This window comes from Ornithorhynchus anatinus, chromosome 3, assembly GCF_004115215.2.
Source record: "Ornithorhynchus anatinus isolate Pmale09 chromosome 3, mOrnAna1.pri.v4, whole genome shotgun sequence".
NCBI lineage: Eukaryota > Metazoa > Chordata > Mammalia > Monotremata > Ornithorhynchidae > Ornithorhynchus > Ornithorhynchus anatinus.
In genome coordinates, this window is record NC_041730.1 from 125,585,954 (window position 1) to 125,604,854 (window position 18,901).

General features: G+C 48.4%; 1 protein-coding gene across 1 annotated transcript in view; it reads left to right on the forward strand.

Moving 5' to 3' along the window:
* Positions 1-18,901, forward strand: part of PIK3AP1 (phosphoinositide-3-kinase adaptor protein 1) — a 137,426-nt gene that overhangs the window by 93,690 nt on the left and 24,835 nt on the right. The window contains exons 4-10 of the mRNA XM_029060986.2: positions 3,164-3,308; positions 5,203-5,345; positions 6,863-6,995; positions 9,508-9,704; positions 13,023-13,212; positions 15,488-15,583; positions 17,718-17,915. Coding sequence (XP_028916819.1) covers positions 3,164-3,308; positions 5,203-5,345; positions 6,863-6,995; positions 9,508-9,704; positions 13,023-13,212; positions 15,488-15,583; positions 17,718-17,915 — 1,102 coding nt within the window. The remainder of the gene's footprint in view (positions 1-3,163; positions 3,309-5,202; positions 5,346-6,862; positions 6,996-9,507; positions 9,705-13,022; positions 13,213-15,487; positions 15,584-17,717; positions 17,916-18,901) is intronic.

Here is an 18,901-nt window from a genome sequence, read left to right on the forward strand (position 1 = left end):
CCGTTGTTGGGCAGGGATTTTCTCTATCTGTTGATGAACTGTCCATTCCAAGCGCTTAGTACAGTGCTCTGCACCCAGTAAGGAGAAGCAGCGTGGATCAGTGGAAAGAGCACGGGCTTTGGAGTCAGAGATCATGGGTTCGAATCCCGGCTCCGCCGCTTGTCAGCTGTGTGACTGTGGGCAAGTCACTTCACTTCTCTGGGCCTCAGTTACCTCATCTGTAAAATGGGGATGAAGACTGTGAGCCCCACGTGGGACAACCTGATTCCCCTGTGTCTACCCCAGCGCTTAGAACAGTGCTCTGCACATAGTAAGCGCTTAACAAATACCAACATTATTATTAAATACTATTGAATGAATGATGCCATTGTTTTTACGAGATGTTCTTCCCCTTGACGCTGTTTAGTGCCATTGTTCTTGTCTGTCCGTCTCCCCCGATTAGACTGTAAGCCCGTCAAACGGCAGGGACTGTTTCTATCTGTTGCCGACTTGTCCATCCCAAGCGCTTAGTACAGTGCTCTGCACATAGTAAGCGCTCAATAAATACTATTGAATGAATGAATGAATGAATGAATGGTCTGGACACTAGGGGTGATGCTCCTGCCTGATGGAGCAGCGCCCCCTGCTGCTCATTATCCTCACTCAAGTCGGAAAGAAAATAATGATAATGGTGGCATTTGTTAAGCACTTACTATGTGCAAAGCACTGTTCTAAGCGCTGGAGGGGGGGAATACAAGGTGATCAGGTTGTCCCACGTGGGGCCCACAGTCTCAATCCCCATTTTACAGATGAGGGAACTGAGGCCCAGACAAGTTAAGTGACTTGCCCAAAGTCACACAGCTGACAAGCGGCAGAGCTGGGATTAATAATAATAATGTTGGTATTTGTTAAGTGCTTACTATGTGCAGAGCACTGTTCTAAGCGCTGGGGAAGATACAGGGTCTTCAGGTGGTCCCACATGGGGCTCACAGTAAATCCCCATTTTACAGATGAGGGAACTGAAGCACAGAGTAGTGAAGTGACTTGCCCACGGTCACACAGCTGACAAGTGGGGGAGCCGGGATTAGAACCCATGACCTCTGACTCCCAGGCCCAGGCTCTTTCCACTGAGCCAATCAGAGTCCCTGTCCCTCATGGGGCTCACAGTCTTCATCCCCGTTTTATAGATGAGGTAATTGAGGCACAGGGAAGTGAAGTGACTCGCTTAAGGTCACACAGCAGACCAGTAGTGGAGCCGGGATTAGAACCCAGGTCCTTCTGACTCCCAGGCCCGTGCTCTATCCCCGAGGTTACGTCCTAAATTCTCTTTCCAAAGCTTCCTGCCCCCTGTTGACTGGTCTGGGGTGAAAGCCTGCACCCCAGTACTTAGGAGAAGGGGGGTGGGAATTCAATACCTGTTTTTACTTCTACTTCAGCTGTGAGCCCCATGAGGGTCCTGCTTATCTTGTATCTACCCTAGTGCTTAATACAGTGCTTGGCTCATAGTCAGTACTTTAATATATACCACAATTATTGTAATAATTATTATTGTTAATATCATTATTCTTAGAAGGTGGTGAGGTGGGGCTGCATTTAGGGACTCTCTAAATCAGGAGGTCAGAAATGCCTTTGGAATGGAACTGGTCTCCTGCTGTGGCGAAAGCAGGAGAGAAGTCAAAATACATTCATTCATTCATTCATTCAATAGTATTTAATAATAATAATAATGTTGGTATTTGTTAAGCGCTTACTATGTGCCGAGCACTGTTCTAAGCGCTGGGGTAGACATAGGGGAATCAGGTTGTCCCACGTGGGGCTCACAGTCTTAATCCCCATTTTACAGATGAGGGAACTGAGGCACCGAGAAGTTAAGTGACTTGCCCAAAGTCACACAGCTGGCAAGTGGCAGAGCCGGGGTTCGAACCCATGACCTCTGACTCCAAAGCCCGTGCTCTTTCCAGTGAGCCACGCTGCTTCTCTATTGAGCACTTTCTGTGTGCAGAGCATCATACGGTCATCCCTGCTCTGCCACTTGTCAGCTGTGTGACATTGGGCAAGTCACTTCACTTCTCTGTGCCTCAGTTCCCTCATCTGGAAAATGGGGATTTACTGTAAGCCCCACGTGGGACAACCTGATTACCCTGTATCTACCCCAGCGCTTAGAACAGTGCTCTGCACATAGTAAGCGCTTAACAAATACCAACATTATTATTATTATTACTGTCGCATTTCCTGCCCACAAGGAACTTACAGGCTAGAGTTGCTACGCCTGAGCCCTGGGGTGACTGAAAAAGACACTCTTCTCACAGCTTCTGGTGTTAGAGATAAGAGAAAGGGAAAATGGATGATTAAGATGAGTAAATGCTGAACTGGAAGGGTGCATAGGTCAATATATAGGTTCAGGTAGTATTTCATTCATTCATTCACTCACTCAGTTGTGTTTACTGAGTGCTAACTGTGTGCAGAGCTGTATACTAAGCGCTCCGGAGAGTACAACATGAGAGTAAACAGACATTCCCTGTTTCTACTTTGAAAGCCCGGATGTTCTAAATGTGTGAAAAGACCACCGTCACGGCTTACGCAGTCAAGAAGTGCTAAATAAGAGAACGCTGAGGGATCCTTTAAGAGCATATGCAGTGGGGGATCTCAGTACAGCACAGAATCATCAGGAGGGTTGTTTGGTACCTTTCTGCCATCCCAGTTTGGCTGGATTGGAAACCGAAGCCCAGCTGTGCTGGGACTTGCCGAGGTCAGATGCGGAGTTAGAAACAGGGAAGGCAACCCCCGGGACCAGCATGGCATAATGGATAGAGTCCTGCCTGGGAATCAGAAGGTCACGGGTTCTAATCCTGGATCCGCCACTTGTCGACTGTGTGACCTTGGGCAAGTCACTTCACTTCTCTGGGCCTCAGTTACCTCATCTGGAAAATAGGGATGGAGACCGTGAGCCCCACGTGGGACAGGGACTGTGTCCAACACGATTTGCTTGTATCTACTCCAGCGCTGAGTGCAGTGCCTGGAACAAGGTAAGTGCTTAACAAAGACCACAATTATTAGTAGTGATTATTACATGGCTTTTTGAAAAAATTGAGCCCCTGGAGAGAAGTGTTCCCTGTTGGGGAAGGGGTGGGCCTGTGGATGATTGACTGGGCTGACTGACTCCTCTCACCTTATTCCCTCTTAGGCCCAGACCACAGTTTACGTTATCGTGAAATGTAAGCTGGATGACCGGGTCAAGACGGAAGCCGAGTTTGCTCCTGAGAGCTCCCCTTCCGTGCGAGTGAGCGCCAGGCTGGAGAATGAGTACACCGTCGCCATTGAGGCTCCCAGTAGGTGGACTCTGATGATGAACAGACTGGCTGTTCTCGGGCTTGAAGAAGTCCTTCCCCCCACCCACCCCATCTCTCTCCCCTTCCTCCATATCCCCCATGAGAAGCAGCGTGGCTCAGTGGAAAGAGCACGGGCTTTGGAGTCAGAGGTCATGGGTTCGAATCCCGGCTCGGCCACTTGTCAGCTGTGGGACTTTGGACAAGTCACGTCACTTCTCGGTGCCTCAGTTACCTCATCTGTGAGCCCCACATGGGACAACCTGATTCCCCTCTGTCTACCCCAGCGCTTAGAACAGTGCTCGGCACATAGTAAGCGCTTAACAAATACCGACATTATTATTATTATTATTTCCTTTCCCTTCTCATTTCTCTCTCCCTTCTCGTTCCCCGTCGTCCCACTCGTCGGTCGAAGACGTTTCTAGCCTGGATTTTGACCGGGTTTGACATGAGCTACTTCAGGAGGAAGGAAGTTTGGGCCCCAGAGTTAATAGTCGTTGAAGTGACTTGTGTGTGTGTCTGTGTGTGTGTATGTGCAGGGTGAGAATCCTAACCTGAAGTAACCATCGACGATGAAGGGGACTTAATCCTTTTCCCCCAAAGGGACGCCAATGCTCAGGGTGCTTTTCCAGGATCTTTTCTTCACCCACACCCCTTCTTGACCTATCCGTGTTCAGAATTTGCGTGAGTCCCCAACCCTCAACTTCAACTAGCGAAGCAGCCTGAAGCTAAGCACTTAATAATAATGCAGTGGATAGGCACGGGCCTGGGAGTCACAAGAGAAGCAGCGTGGCTCAGTGGAAAGAGCCCGGGCTTGGGAGTCAGAGGTCATGGGTTCGAATCCTGGATCTGCCACTTGTCAGGTGTGTGACTGTGGGCAAGTCACTTTGCTTTTCTGTGCCTCAGTTGCCTCGTCTGTAAAATGGGGAATTAAGACTGTAAGCCTCACATGGGACAACCTGATCATCCTATATCTCCCCCAGCGCTTAGAACAGTGCTCTGCACATAGTAAGCGCTTAACAAATACCAACATTATTAAGACCCGGCTTCCTGCCCTTTTTTGGGGGGGGGGGGGAATCACAAAAAAACCCTGTCCATGTGGGGCTCACAGTCTCAACTGCCATTTTACAGATGACAGAACTAAGGTCCAGAGAAGTGAAATGATTTGTCCAAGCTCACATAGTAAACAGATGGCAGATCTGAGATTAGAACCCATGACCTTCTGACTCCAGCCACTACACCAGAGGGCTGATCGGGGCTTGGGTTCTAGCCTACGTGATGGAAGGGAGGTTTGGGACCCTGAAGCCCGGTGAGAGGGATAATGATAATAATAATAATGCTATTTGTTAAGTGTTTACTCTGTGCCAAGCACTGTTCTAAGCACTGGAGTAGATACAAAGTTACCTGGTTGGCCCATGTGGGGCTCGCGGTCTTAATCCCTATTTTACAGATGAAGTCACTGAAGCACAGAGAAGTTAAGTGACTTGCCCAAAGTCACACAGCTGGCAAGCGGCGGAGTCAGAATTAGAACCCAAGACCTGTGACTCCCCAGCCCGTGCTCTTTCCACTAAGCCGCGCTGCCTCTCTAATGTAGCCAGAGCTAAGGCCAGTAGTCAGACAGTCAGTCAGATCTGTTGAGTGCTTGCTGTGTGCAGAACACTGTACTAAGCATTTGGAAGAGTACAATATAACATACACATCCAGTGGTTCAAGGCGAAGTAATTTGCAGTAGCTGTACCTTGGCTTTTTATGGTTTGAGCCAGGACTTTCCCTTCTCTTCACCTTCCCCGTCATCTTACAAGGCCCAGATTCTTTCCACACCCCTCCGGACTCCCCCCGACCAAGCCTTCCCGGCCTTCCGTCTCTGATCGGGCTGCCTCATTTCTCTTTCGTGCAGACTTGACGTCTGGGGAAGTTTCCCTGAAAGTCTACTCGGGCGATCTGGTGGTATGTGAAACCAATATCAGCTACTACACTGACATGGAAGAAATCGGAAACTTATTGGCCAGTGCGGCTAATCCTGTGGAGTTCATGTGCCAGGTACGGAGACTTAAAAGAAAACTAAGTTTGCTCTTTCCGTTGTTTCTTGCTCCTTTCCCGGAATGTTTCCTCCTCAGCTGGGGATTTGTCACCCAGGGAACAATCAATCAATCGTTTTTACTGAGCCCTTACTGTGACCAGAACACTTGAGAGAGCACACATGTTCCCTATCCACAAGGGGATTAAAGTCTAGAAGGAGAAACAAACATTAATATGAGTAAATAAATAAATTATGAATGTGCAAGTGCTGAGAGACTGAGGATGGGGCGACACAGAAGGGAGAGGAAGTAGCCGAAATGAGGACTTTGTCCAGGAAGGCTAATTTAGTGAGGGATACCTCCTGAGCGCCTATTGCTTGCAGATTGTGGCCTAGTAGATAGAGCACAGGCCTGGGAGTCAGGAGGACCTGGGTTCTAATCCCGGCTCTGCCATTTGTTTGCTGTGTGACTTCACTTCTCTGGGCCTCGGTGACCTCATCTGTAAAATGGGGAATGAGACTGTGAGACTCATTTGGGGCAGGGACTGTGTCCAACCCGATTGGCTTGTATCCACCCCAGCGCTTAGTACGGGGCCTGGTACACAGTAAATGCTTAACAAATACCACAGTTATCATTATTATTGCCACTTGTCTGCTCTGTGACCTTGGACGAGTCACTTCACTTCTCTGTGCCTCAGTTACTTCATCTGCAGTACGGGGATTAAAACTGTGAGCCCCATGAGGGCTATGGTACCGTGTCCAATCTGATTAGCTCTATCTACCCCGGGGCTCAGTATAGTGTCTGGCACAAAGTAAAGTGCTTCAAAAACCATAGAAAAGGGACATCAAACTAAGTGTTTGGGAGGAAACGGAAGAGTTAGTGGATGGGATCCCTGGCCTCAAGGATCTCACTGTGTAGTGGGAAGACTCCTGGTTAGCCTGCTTCACACCTCCCATCAGAAACAGCACAGTTTAATGTCTAGAGCCCGGGCCTGGGAGTCAGAAGGACCTGGGTTCAAATCCCGGCTCCATCACATATCTGCTGTGTGACCCTGGGCAAATCACTTCACTTCTCTGAGCCCCAGTTACCTCATCTGTCAAACAGGGATGAAGATTAATGTTGGTATTTGTTAAGCGCTTACTAGATGCCGAGCACTGTTCTAAGCGCTGGGGGAGACACAGGGTAATCAGGTTGTCCCACGTGGGGCTCACACACTTTTAATCCCCATTTTACAGATGAGGGAACTGAGGCACAGAGAAGCTAAGTGACTTGCCCACAGTCACGCAGCTGACAAGTGGCAGAGCCGGGAGTCGAACTCATGACCTCTGACTCCGAAGCCTAGGCTCTTTCCACTGAGCCACGCTGCTTGAGACAGGGTCTGTGTCCAACCCGATTCACTAGTTTCCACCCCAGCACTTAAAACAGCGCTCGCCACATAATAAGCACTTAACAAGTACCATCATATAATAAGTCCCCAGTGAGAGCCGGCTGGATTTCCAAGCCCTCAGGCATCTGGTTTCTGTTCACTTCCATGTTCAGGCTTTTAAAATCGTGCCCTACAACCTGGAAACCTTGGACAAGCTGCTCACGGAGTCCCTGAAGAAGAACATTCCCTCAAGTGGGCTGCACCTGTTTGGAATCAACCAGCTGGAGGAAGAAGATATGATGACAAGTAAGTGGACGGTCAGAGTCGGGGAAGCCGGGGACCCGGGCCAGACCCCACTGGAGCTTCTCTGGGGACCCCTGGACCCTTGGGGATTTCATTCATTCGTTCAATCAACTCATTCAATCGTATTTATTGAGCACTTACTGTGTGTGGTTTCATTCAGTCATTCAATTCAATCATATTTATTAATCGTTTACCGTGTGCGGAGCACTGTACTAAGCACTTGGGAGAGGACAATACGACCACAAACAGACACATTCCCTGCCCACAACTAGCGGATAGTCTAGAGGGAATGTCACTAGGGCACTACTGAGTGCAGTGCAGTGTACTAAACGCTTGGGAAGTTCAACGGAAGCACGAGCCTACACTTAAATGGAAGCGACAGATGTATTAGTGGAATCAGAATCATAATGGTAATTCATAATCATATCTATCAACTATTGGTTTGTACTCCCTAATAATAACAATGATAATAATTGTGGTATTTTTAAACACTTAATATGTGCCAGGCACTGTTCTACTTGCTGGGGTGGATACAAGCAAATCAGGTTGGACACAGACCCTGCCCCACGTGGTGCTCAAAGTCTCAATCCCCATTTTACAGATGAGGTAACTGAGGCACAGAGAAGTGAAGACTAGGCTGTGAGCTGGTTGTGGGTAGAGAATGTTTGTTGTTGTACTCTCCCAAGTGCTTAGTTAAGTGTTTTACATATGATAAGCGCTCAATAAATATGACTGAATGAATGAATGAAATGACATGCCCAAGGTCACACAGCAGTCAAAAGGCAGACCAGAGATTAGAACCCATGACCTTCTGAACCCCAGGCCTGTGCTTCATCCACTACACCATGCTGCTTCTCTCTCGAGAGCTTAGTACAGCGCACTGCATACAGTAAGTGCTCAATAAATACCATTGACTGATAATAAGAATCAAAATAATTGGATCAGATTAAATAATTGAGTGGATAATTGAATATACACAAGTGCATTGAGAAGCAATGCGGCCTAGTGGAAAGACCACTGACCTGGGAGCTAGAGACCTGGATTCTAATCCTGTCTGGGCCCTCTTGTCTGCTCTGTGACCTTGGTCAAGCAACTTAATATCTCTGTGCCTCAGTTTTGCCAACTCTAAAGCGGGGGTTTGGGGATTAAATACCTGTTATCCCTCCCCGCCGCCACCCCCCCCGGCCCCCGACTGTGAGCTTCTTGTGGAGCAGAGACTTTGTCCAATCTGATTTTATCTACCCCAGTGCTTAGTCTGAGGCTTGCTCCATGATAAGCTCTTAACCAATAGCACATTTTTTGTCTCTCCCTCCACTCTAAACTCACTGTGAGCAGAGAATGTATCTACCAACCCTGTTACATTATTCTCTTCCAAGCTCTTGACATAGGCCTCTGCAGAGAAGCGGCATGGCACAATGGATAGAGCAAGGGCCTGAGAGTCAGAAGGTCATGAGTTCCGATCCTAACTCTGCCACTGTCCGCTGTGTGACGATGGGCAAGGCACTTCATTTCTCTGGGCCTCACTTACCTCACCTGTAAAATGGGGACTGAGACTATGAGGCCCATGTGGGACAGGGACTGTGTCCAACTTGATAAACTTGTATCTGCCCCTCTGCTTAGTACAGTGCCGAAGTGCTTAACAAATACCATTATTATTATCACACAGTAAGAGCTAAATAATTCCATTGGTAATAATAATAACGGTAGTTGTGAAACGCTTACTATTTACCAGATACTAAACTCCGGGATGGATACAAACAAATCAGGCTGGACACAGTCCCTATCCCACAGGGGGCTCACAGTCTCAATCCCTGTTTTATAGATGAGGAAACTGAGGCACAGAGAAGTAAAGCAACTTGCCCAAGGTCACACAGCAGAAAAGTGGCAGAGGCAGGATGAGAACCCATGACCTTCTGACTACTAGGCTTGTGGTCTATCTACTAGGCCATGCTGCTTCTATAAACACCATTCACTTATTATTATTCTGAGTGCAGAGGATGGTTGTAAATAAATACGTGTCAGAGATGGCTGTTGGGAGGCCTCTGCTTCCAGCCACTGGTGCCTGTACTTTTTTTGTGTGTGATATTTCTTAAGCACTTACTATGTGTCAAGCACTGTTCTACCTGCTGGGGTAGATACAAGTTAATCAGATTGCATATAGTCCCTCTACCACATGGGGCTCACAGTCTAAGTAGGAAGGAGGACAGGTTTTTAATCCCCATTTTGGAGTTGAGGAAACTGAGGCTTAGAGAAATGACTTACCCAAGATCACACATCAGGCAAATGGTGGAGCTGGGATTGGAACCCAGGTCCTCTGGCTCCCAGGCCCATTCTCTATCAACTAGGCCATGCTGCTTCCGCCAGAGAGGGCCGGTGAGTGCCATGGTCAGTGCCGGGAGCTCTCTGGGCAACTGGGCCGCTCTCTGGGCCACTGTGACCCTGATGTTTCTAACTGTAATAACCAGTCGCTATTCTTCCCACTGAGACTGGTCTTTCTTCCTTACCTTTTCCTCAGACCAAAGGGATGAGGAGCTGCCTACGTTACTTCACTTCGCTGCAAAGTACGGGCTGAAGAACCTGACCGCTCTGCTGCTCACGTGTCCCGGAGCCTTGCAGGCCTACAGCGTGGCCAATAAGTTCGGCCACTACCCCAACACGATCGCCGAGAAGCACGGCTACAGGGACCTCAGGCAGTTCATTGACGAATATGTGGTAAGGTGGGGGACGGGTGGGCTTAGGGTCCGGGTGAAAAATCGATGAGTATTTGCTGAGCACTTATTGTGTGCAGAGCACTGTACCAAATGCTTGGGAGGGTACAGTGTAACAGAGTTGGTAGACATGTTCCCTGCCCACAAGAAGCTTACAGTCTTGAGAGGGGAAGACAGACATTAAAATAAATAACAGATAATTATAATTATGGTATCTGTTAAGTGCTTACTATGTGCCGAGCCCTGTTCTAAGTGCTGGGGTAGATATAAGGTAATCAGCTTGTCCCACGGGGGGCTCACAGTTTTAGTTCCCATTTTACAGAAGAGGTAACTGAGGCACAGAGAAGTTAGGTGGCTTGCCCAAGGTCACACAGCAGATAATTGGTGGAGCTGGGATTAGAATCCTTGACTTCTGACTCCCATGCCTGTGTTCTTTCCACTAAGCCATGCTTCTTCCCCTGTGGATATGATACCTAAGTGCTGTGGGGATGAGAGCAAGTGAAAGGTACAAATTCAAGAGTTAATTCAAATTCAGCGGTGCATGGCTTATTTTGCTTCCAAGAATATTTCCTGCTCAATAGAGCATTTTCCATGTGGCAATTAGAAAGATGCTTGACATGTAGCAAGCGCTAAAGAAATTATCGTTAGTATTATTATTATTATAATTACCCCAGTGCTTAGCATAGCACTTGGCATGTATATTTTGCACAGTAAGCGCTCAGTGAATATGACTGCATGAATGTAGTAAGCATTCAAAAAATACCACGATAATTATTCAGAAATTTGGGACATCTCTGATCCAGGACACCTGTTAAGGATTCCTAGCAAAGCTTGACTAGGTGAGGACTTCTCTCTGCGAAGCCCATCTTAGGAAAATGAATTAAAAAATCGAGTAAGTAAATGACAAAAATGCGGTGAAGTGCCCAGTGGCTATTTAGAAAACACTAAAAGAATATCAAATCTAAATCTTTGGTCACCCTCTGCAGCTAAACTGGTCTATCCAAAGAGTGTCAGAAACCCAGGAAGAGGGCAGGGAGGGGCTTGAATCTAAGATATGTCAGTGTGAATGGTTGTAGAAATAAACATGCTTCCCTAGGAGGGTGACTAGCTTTTCCAGGTGTTAGGACTCAGAATAATAATAATAATAATAATAACAATAATGGTGATATTGTTAAAACTGAGGAGAGGGGAGTTCTTGGGGGTTCTGCTGCCCCCTGATGTTTTATGCCTTTCCTCCTGCCTCCCCAGGTGGATTTCAGGGTGTGCATAATAATAATGATGGTATTTGTTAAGCGCTCACTATGTGCCGAGCCTGATCTAAGCGCTGAGCACTGTTCTTGGGAATAAGGGGGTTAGGCCCAGCGGCAGCTACCTTCAACACGAAAACCAAAAGAAGGCAATCCTGAAGGCAGAGTCAGACCCCTGGCAAAATGCTCTGTGGGGCCCCGCCTAGGAAACCATCTCTCCCGCAGGGCACTTGCATATATCTGCTCTTATCAAAGAGCCAGCGTCAGCCCGTCTTGCACTTGGGCTTTTGATTTGGGATCTAAAAATGAACTTGAAACGGGTGATGTGGGGGACATTGTTTGTGGATGTGTCTTTTGGGTGCCCTACCACGATCTTCCTCTCTCAGGGTTGCACCTGGAGAGTTTCCGGTACTCTACCAGTCTCAGCTATGGGAGGGTCAACCAGAGGCCTGTCCGTTCCATTCCTAGCTTGGGCAGTGGCTAGCGAATGGAAGGCAACCTGCTACAGGTCAAAACTCACCCACGCTGGGCAGCAGCGGCACGGGAGAGAGTCGAGGGCAGAGACTCGAGTTTGCCGCGTGCAAGGCGGCACCGTTAAACTACTTCCATATTGCTACCAAGAAAACTCTCTGGATCCACTACCAGAATGATTGCAGATGGAGTTGGGACGTTCTGGGAGAGATGCGTCCGTGGTGTCGCTATGGGCCGGAAACGACTCGACGACATAAGACAAGACCCCAGTCTTGCTGTGAGGTGCCGCCTGAGTTGGTTGAGTCCTGTTCCCCTCTCATCAGCGTGGGTTACAGCCCTGCTTCATCCTCGCTTCAGGCTTGTGCTTGGATCTGTGACCTCTGGGCATTTTATATCCACCCCATCCTCAACCCCACAGTACCTATATACATATTTTTCAATTATATATTTTGAATTATTTATTTATATGAATGTCCATCTACCCCTCTAGGCTATAAGGCTTGTTGTGGGCAGGGAATGTGTCTGCTAATTCTGTTATATTATACTCTCCCAAGCGCTTAGTTCTGAGCTCTGCACATAGTAAGTGCTCAATAAATGCTATTGATTGACTGAGTGATTGGTTGATCCTCCTGGGGGGCCAGTGGTGGGCATGAATGAATACGGTTGCTATAGAATGGCAGAGGGGATAGAGCGTGGGCCTGGGAGTCAGAACGTCATGGGTTCTAACCGCGGCTCCACCACTTGTCTGCTGAGTGGCCTTGGACAACTCACCTCACTTCACTATGCCTCAGTTACCTCATTTGTAAAACGGGGATTGAGACTTGAGCCCTACATAGGGCAGGGACTGTGTCCAACATGATTTGCTTGTATCCACCCTAGTGCTTAGTATAGTTCCTGACACACAGTAAGTGCTTAACAAATACCACAATTATTATTATTATTATTACCAATGGTGACAACCGAGGTCTCCATGGTGATCCCTGCCTACCCGTTTCCCACGGTCTAGTAAGCGGCAACTGCGGTGTAAATGCTTGTCTACTTGTTCTGTTTTGTAGTCTGCCTCCCCCTTCTAGACTGTAAGCCCGTTGTTAGGTAGGGATCGTCTCTGTCTGTTGCCGAATTGTACTTTCCAAGGGCTTAGTACAGTGATCTGCACACAGTAAGCGCTCAATAAATACGATTGAATGAATGAAGCGTGGTGCAGTGGAAAGAGCACGGGCTTTGGAGTCAGGGCTCATGAGTTCGAATCCCAGCTCTGCCACTTGTCAGCTGTGTGACTGTGGGCAAGTCACTTAACTTCTCTCTGCCTCAGTTCCCTCATCTGTAAAATGGGGATTAAGACTGTGAGCCCCATGTGGGACAGCCTGATTCCCCTGTGTTTACCCCAGCGCTTAGAACAGTGCTCTGCACATAGTAAGCGCTTAACAAATACCAACATTAAATAAAGATCTCTACCCCTATAGGCTTGGGTTCTGATGATGTCTTTTGGATGCTGGCTCCATTGGATGCAATTCATTCCTTCCAGAACCTCTTTCTGGGTCACCTCCGGGAACCCCGAGTCACTGTTTTTGAAGAACCCCCTTTGGTCTCGTCATTTTTTCCAGGAAACCGTAGACATGCTAAAGAGTCACATCAAGGAGGAACTGATGCAAGGAGACGACGATGACTCGGTGTATGAGTCGATGGCCCACCTCTCCACAGACCTGCTCATGAAATGCTCCCTCAACCCCGGCTGTGACGAAGAGCTGTACGAGTCCATGGCTGCCTTTGCTCCCGCGTCTACGGAAGATCTCTGTAAGTAGACGAGAAGCGGCGTGGCCTAGTGGATGGAGCGTGGGGCTGGGAATCGGAAGGACCTGGGTTTTAATCCCAGGCCCACCACTTTCATTCATTCGATTGTATCTATTGAGCGCTTACTGTGTGCAGAGTACTGTACTCAGCACTTGTCTGCTGTGTGACCTTGTGCAAGTCACTTTACTCCTCTGTGCGTCAGTGTCCTCATCTGGAAAATGGGGATTAGGACCATGAACCCCATGTGGGTCATGGACTGTGTCCAACCTGTATAACTTTTATGTGCCACAGTGCTTAGTACAGTGCCTGATGCATAATGACTGTGGGCAAGTCACTTAACTTCTATGTGCCTCAGTTACCTCATCTGTAAAATGGGGACGAAGACTGTGAGCCTCAAGTGGGACAACCTGATTACCCTGTATCTACCCCAGCGCTTAGTACAGGGCTCTGCACATAGTTAGCACTTAACAAATACCAACATTATTTATAATAAGTGCTTAACAAATACCATAAAAAGTAGCAGTCATAATAATAGTAATAATAATAACCGTGGCATTTAAGCACTTAGCTTGTTACTTGTTTGCATGTATGCAAGCTAATAATAATAATAATAATGGTATTTGTTAAGCGCTATGTGCCAAGCACTGTTCTAAGCGCTGGGGTAGATTCAAGGTTATCAGGTTGTCCCACATGGGGCTCGCAGTCTTAATCTCCATTTTACAGATGAGGGAACCGAGGCACAGAGAAGCCAAGTGACTTGCCCCAGGTCACGCAGCGGGTATGTATTTGAGGCCAGGTTTCCTGACTCCCAGCCCTGTGTTCTTTCCACTGGACCCCACTATAGAACGGTTGTTTTGCTTCAAGCTGTCCCGCTGACAAATGACTTTTTTCCTCCATGCACTGTGGGTGGGGGAAAAATTCCTGCTGATTACCCTAACGAAAGAGGAAGATCCTGTTTTTGTGTCAATATCTGGAGTCATAAAGACGGCGGGAGGGAGCAGAACACGCTGGCGTGAGCAGATCGCTTCTTAAATCTCCCTCGGCAGTATTCGTGACCTTTTGTGTAGCTTTGTCCTCAAAGCAGGGGTGTCTCGGAGTCAGAGCTTCTGAGCGCCTTGCCTTGTTTTCTTAGGACTTACGTGCACTTAACACACATGAACTCACTGAAGTCTCCCTAGGCCGGGGGTAGGGATGGTGAGCAAATGGAACCTTTTAAAGTCCAATCCCAAGGCCGGTGGGGTCCATTTGGCTCGGTTCCTGACGCCCGCTCCCAGCGGGCGGAAGCTGTGTAATTTAGATGCCCTACAGGGTGATAAAGGGAACGCCGCCGATTCCCCCTTCGCCCCCCGGCCTCCTCCCCTCTCTTTAAACTACCCATTCCTGGACATTCAGGTGTTTGTCCCTCATATCCACGGTTTCCTGGGGTTCACACTGTCAATTTCAGGCTTGAAAATAACTACTCTCCACATCCCAGGGTATAGCTCTCCCAGGTGGAATAGTAAAGTAATTGTGACATTTTGTTTTTACGAGATGTTCTTCCCCTCGACTCTATTTATTGCCATCGTTCTCGTCTGTCCGTCTCCCCCGATTAGACCGTAAGCCCGTCAAACGGCAGGGACCGTCTCTATCTGTTGCCGACTTGTTCATTCCAAGCGCTTAGTACAGTGCTCTGCACATAGTAAGCACTCAATAAATACTGTTGAATGAATTAAATGAATAAAGAATGTTCTGAGTGATATGTGTCCCTCTGGCAGGGAAGGGAGCCTCGTGAAAAGAAGCAGTGTGGCCTAGTGGATAAAGCACGGGCCTGGGAGTCAGAAGGACCTGGGTTCTCATCCTGGCTCTGACACTTGTCTGCTGGGTGACCTTGGGCAAGTCATTTAACTCCTCTATACCTCAGTTATTTCACCTGTAAAGTGGGGATTAAGACCCTGAGCCCCGTATGGAACAAGCTGATTACTTTGTACCTACCCCAGCGCTTAGAACAGTGCGTGGCACATAGTAAGCACTTAACAAATATTCATTCAATAGTATTTATTGAGCGCTTACTATGTGCAGAGCACTGTACCATGATTATTATTATTATTACTATTCAACTGACTAGCTTGTATCTACCCCAGGGCTTAGAACTGTGCCCGGGCGGTAGCAAGCGTTTAACAAATGCCATACAAAACAAAAAAGTGCCTAATGGGAGTTTGTCCGTCGGTGGAAACTGAGCCTGCAGAGGTCTTGTGCCCGTTGGAAATGGGGGAATTCTCTCTGTACATTCTCCCGCTAGATGTTGAGATGCTTCAGTCCGGTGCCTCTAACCCAGCCTCAGGAGAGTCAATCCCTCTGACCACCAAAGATTCAATGATCCGCAAGTTTTTGGAAGGTAAGAACTTGTTTTTGTTTGGCTTAGAGAGAAAAGAGTGGTGACCCAGGGATTATGTGGGGCCTAGATGAGGGGTTCCCCAGAAAAGATTAGAGTGAAAGTCTGTTTCCTCCTGACAAAGGCCACCATGCTTGCGGGGCTGGGCTGGGTGTCCACCCTGCACTTCAGTTTTGACCTCCCCTTGACTCGTCCTGTGCAGTGGCGTGGCCAATCCTTACATTACACCACCAGGAGGATGTAGGTGAGGACAATATAATTACAGGTCTGGGAGTCGGAAGGACCTGGGTTCTAATCCCGACTCCACCACTCGTCTGCTATGTGACCTTGGGCAAGTCACTTCACTTCTCTATGTCTCAGTTCCCTCATCTGTAAAATGGGGATTAAGCCCTATGTGGGACAGGGATTGTGTCTAACCCGATTATCTTTTATCTACCTCACTGCTTAGAACAGTGCCTGGCACAAAGTAAGCTCTTAACAGATAACACTATAATAATTATTGTCATTATCACTATGGATCCCAGGAGGGGCTGGGGGCGGGAGGGTCGGGGGGAGTTGGTGAAGGGTGAGTCCCCAGTTTCCCAGCAGGTAAGGGGAAGACTTGGGTCTAGGCAGCTGGATCACAGGCTGGCACTTGATTCACTAGAGCTGCAGTTCTCCGTAATAATAGTAAAAATAATAATTGTGGTATTTTCTAAGAGCTTACTGCATGCCGGGCACTGTACTAATCAGCACAGAAGAAGCTGTAGAAGCAGCGTGGCGCAGTGGAAAGAGCATGGGCTTTGGAGTCAGGGCTCATGAGTTCGAATCCCAGCTCTGCCACTTGTCGGCTGTGTGACTGTGGGCAAGTCACTTAACTTCTCTGTGCCTCAGTTCCCTCATCTGTAAAATGGGGATTAAGACTGTGAGCCCCACGTGGGACAACCTGATTCCCCTATGTCTACCCCAGCGCTTAGAACAGTGCTCGGCACATAGTAAGCGCTTAACAAATACCAACATTATTATTACTAATCGCTGGGGTGGACACGAGCAAATCGGCTTGGACACAGTCCCTGTCCCACGTGGGGCTCACAGTCTCAATCCCCATTTTACAGATGAGGTAACAGGGCACAGAGATGTGCAGTGACTTGCCCAAGGTCACACAGCGGACAGATGTTGGAGCCGGGATTAGAGCCCATGATGATTCTTGCGTTGTGAGCCTTGCAGCTGTTAGAGAGAGGGGGCTGAACCCAGGCTTGGAGTGGGAGGATGTGAGAGACGGCCTGGCCAGCTGCTCGCCTGAACCTTGAATCAGAGGTCCGCCCAGGGTGGGACAGCCAGCTGGGGGGAGGGGGGATTGCTGGGGATGCCACCCAAATCAGCGCTCATCATTCAGGAGTGCCAGTCAGCCCCCACAGCTGTCACGGCGGGTCTTTTCCACTGCTCACAGTGGAGGTTAGGGATTGGGATCCCACCCAGGGGAAGCTTGTGCCTCTGGGTGGAGACCTGAGTAGCGGCAAGCAGGACGCTGAAGGGAATGGAAGCAACGGGGCCTAGTGAAAAAGGCATGGGCCTGGGAGTCAGAGCACCTGGATTCTTGCCGCTTGCCTGCTTGAGGACTTTGAGGAAGTCATTTAACTTCTCTTTACCTCAGTTACCTCGTCTGTAAAATGGGGATTCAGTACCTATTCTCTCTCCCACATAGGCTGTGGGACAGAGATTGTGTCCAACCCACTTATCTTGTATCTGCCCCAGCACTTAGTACAGTTCTTGGTGCACAGTAAATGCTTAATCAATAACACAGTTATTATTATTATTACTATCCCTGATCCATACAAAACATGTCCCCAATTCTGATTACTCTGCTTATTGAGTTCTAGCTGAGTGTCGGGCCTTGGTGACGAGCGCTTAGTATAGTGTGTGGCTCATAGTAAGCACTTTCCAGATACCGTTATTTTTTTAAATTTAGTCAGGAGAAGGCTCCCCAAGCCAGGTTTTTAATCCCATCTGGGCAGCTGATGTCAGAAAAGTGGAAATTTCTGTGACAATAGAGGAATAGGCCCGGGCTGTCTTCACTTGGCTCCTGAGCTGGCTCCATGACAGGCCAGCCGTCCCCTGACCGCCCCGAAATTTGACCTCCGCTCATTTTATTTCCCAGGCAACAGCGTGGACGGGGCCGACGTGGACAGCGAGTTGAATCCCCCGGACGAGAATGAAGACGTTTACCACACGGTGAACGACGACAACAGCTTTTCTGTGGAACTGGCCAACAGGCCCCCAGTCCCGGTGCCCAGGCCAGAGGCCAGCGTCCAGTCCGGCCCCCACCTGGGTCTGGAGGAACCCTACATTTCCAAAGGCAAGTCCCGGGCAGCGCCCTGACCAACACGGCGTAGTGAGTGGATAGAGCACGGGCCTGGGAGTCAGAAGGTCATGGGTTCTGATCTCAGCTCCGCTGCTTGTCTGCCGTGTGGCCTTGGGCAAGTCACTTCACTTCTCTGGGCCTCAGTTCCCTCATTGGGAAGATGGGAATTGAGACTGTGAGACTGTGGGACAAGGACTGTGTCCAACCCGATTTGCTTGTATCCACCCCAGCGCTTAGTATAGTGCCTGGCATATAGGAAGCACTTAACGAATACCCCAGTTATTATTATTATTATTATTATTAAGGGAAGCGGGGCCAAGTAAGCCGGTCAGGGAGTTTCCCAGCAGGACCTCGGAGGTTGCTTGGAAGAGTTGGGCTAGCTAGGTTGGACAGCCATTCATTTTTCCCCAGCAACCCATCATTTCTCCACTAGGAATGAGCATCTACACTCTGTGGAGTACTAGGTGCTTAGAGGCTTTGTGGATAGGGACTGTGTCCGTTGAGTGTTAAATTGTACTCTCCCAAGCTCTTAGTACAGTGCTCTGCACACAGTAAGCCCTCAATAAATACGATTGACTGAGTACAGTTAAAGTAGAAAGCACTGACTGTGCACTCAAAGAGGTTGCGAGTCTAATCGGAGAAATGAGCAGACATGGATTGCGTAACTTAAGTGCTTAGTACAGTGTCTTGCGTACAGGAAGCGTTCAATAAATACGATTGAATGAATACCTACAACTGGAACTAGATGGTAAATGTAATAGAGTGCTAAGTGCTTAGAGCAGTGTTCTGCACACAGAAAGCACTCGGTAAATACGATTGAATGAACATAGATGCAACCAGTGACACCAGAAGTAAACGAAAAATGATTAGATAAATGCATAATATAACCCAAATATAATATAAATGGGTTTATAATGGAAAGGATGCAGATGGGATGGGATGACCGTGAAGGTGCGGCATCAGTCAGTCAATCAATCAAT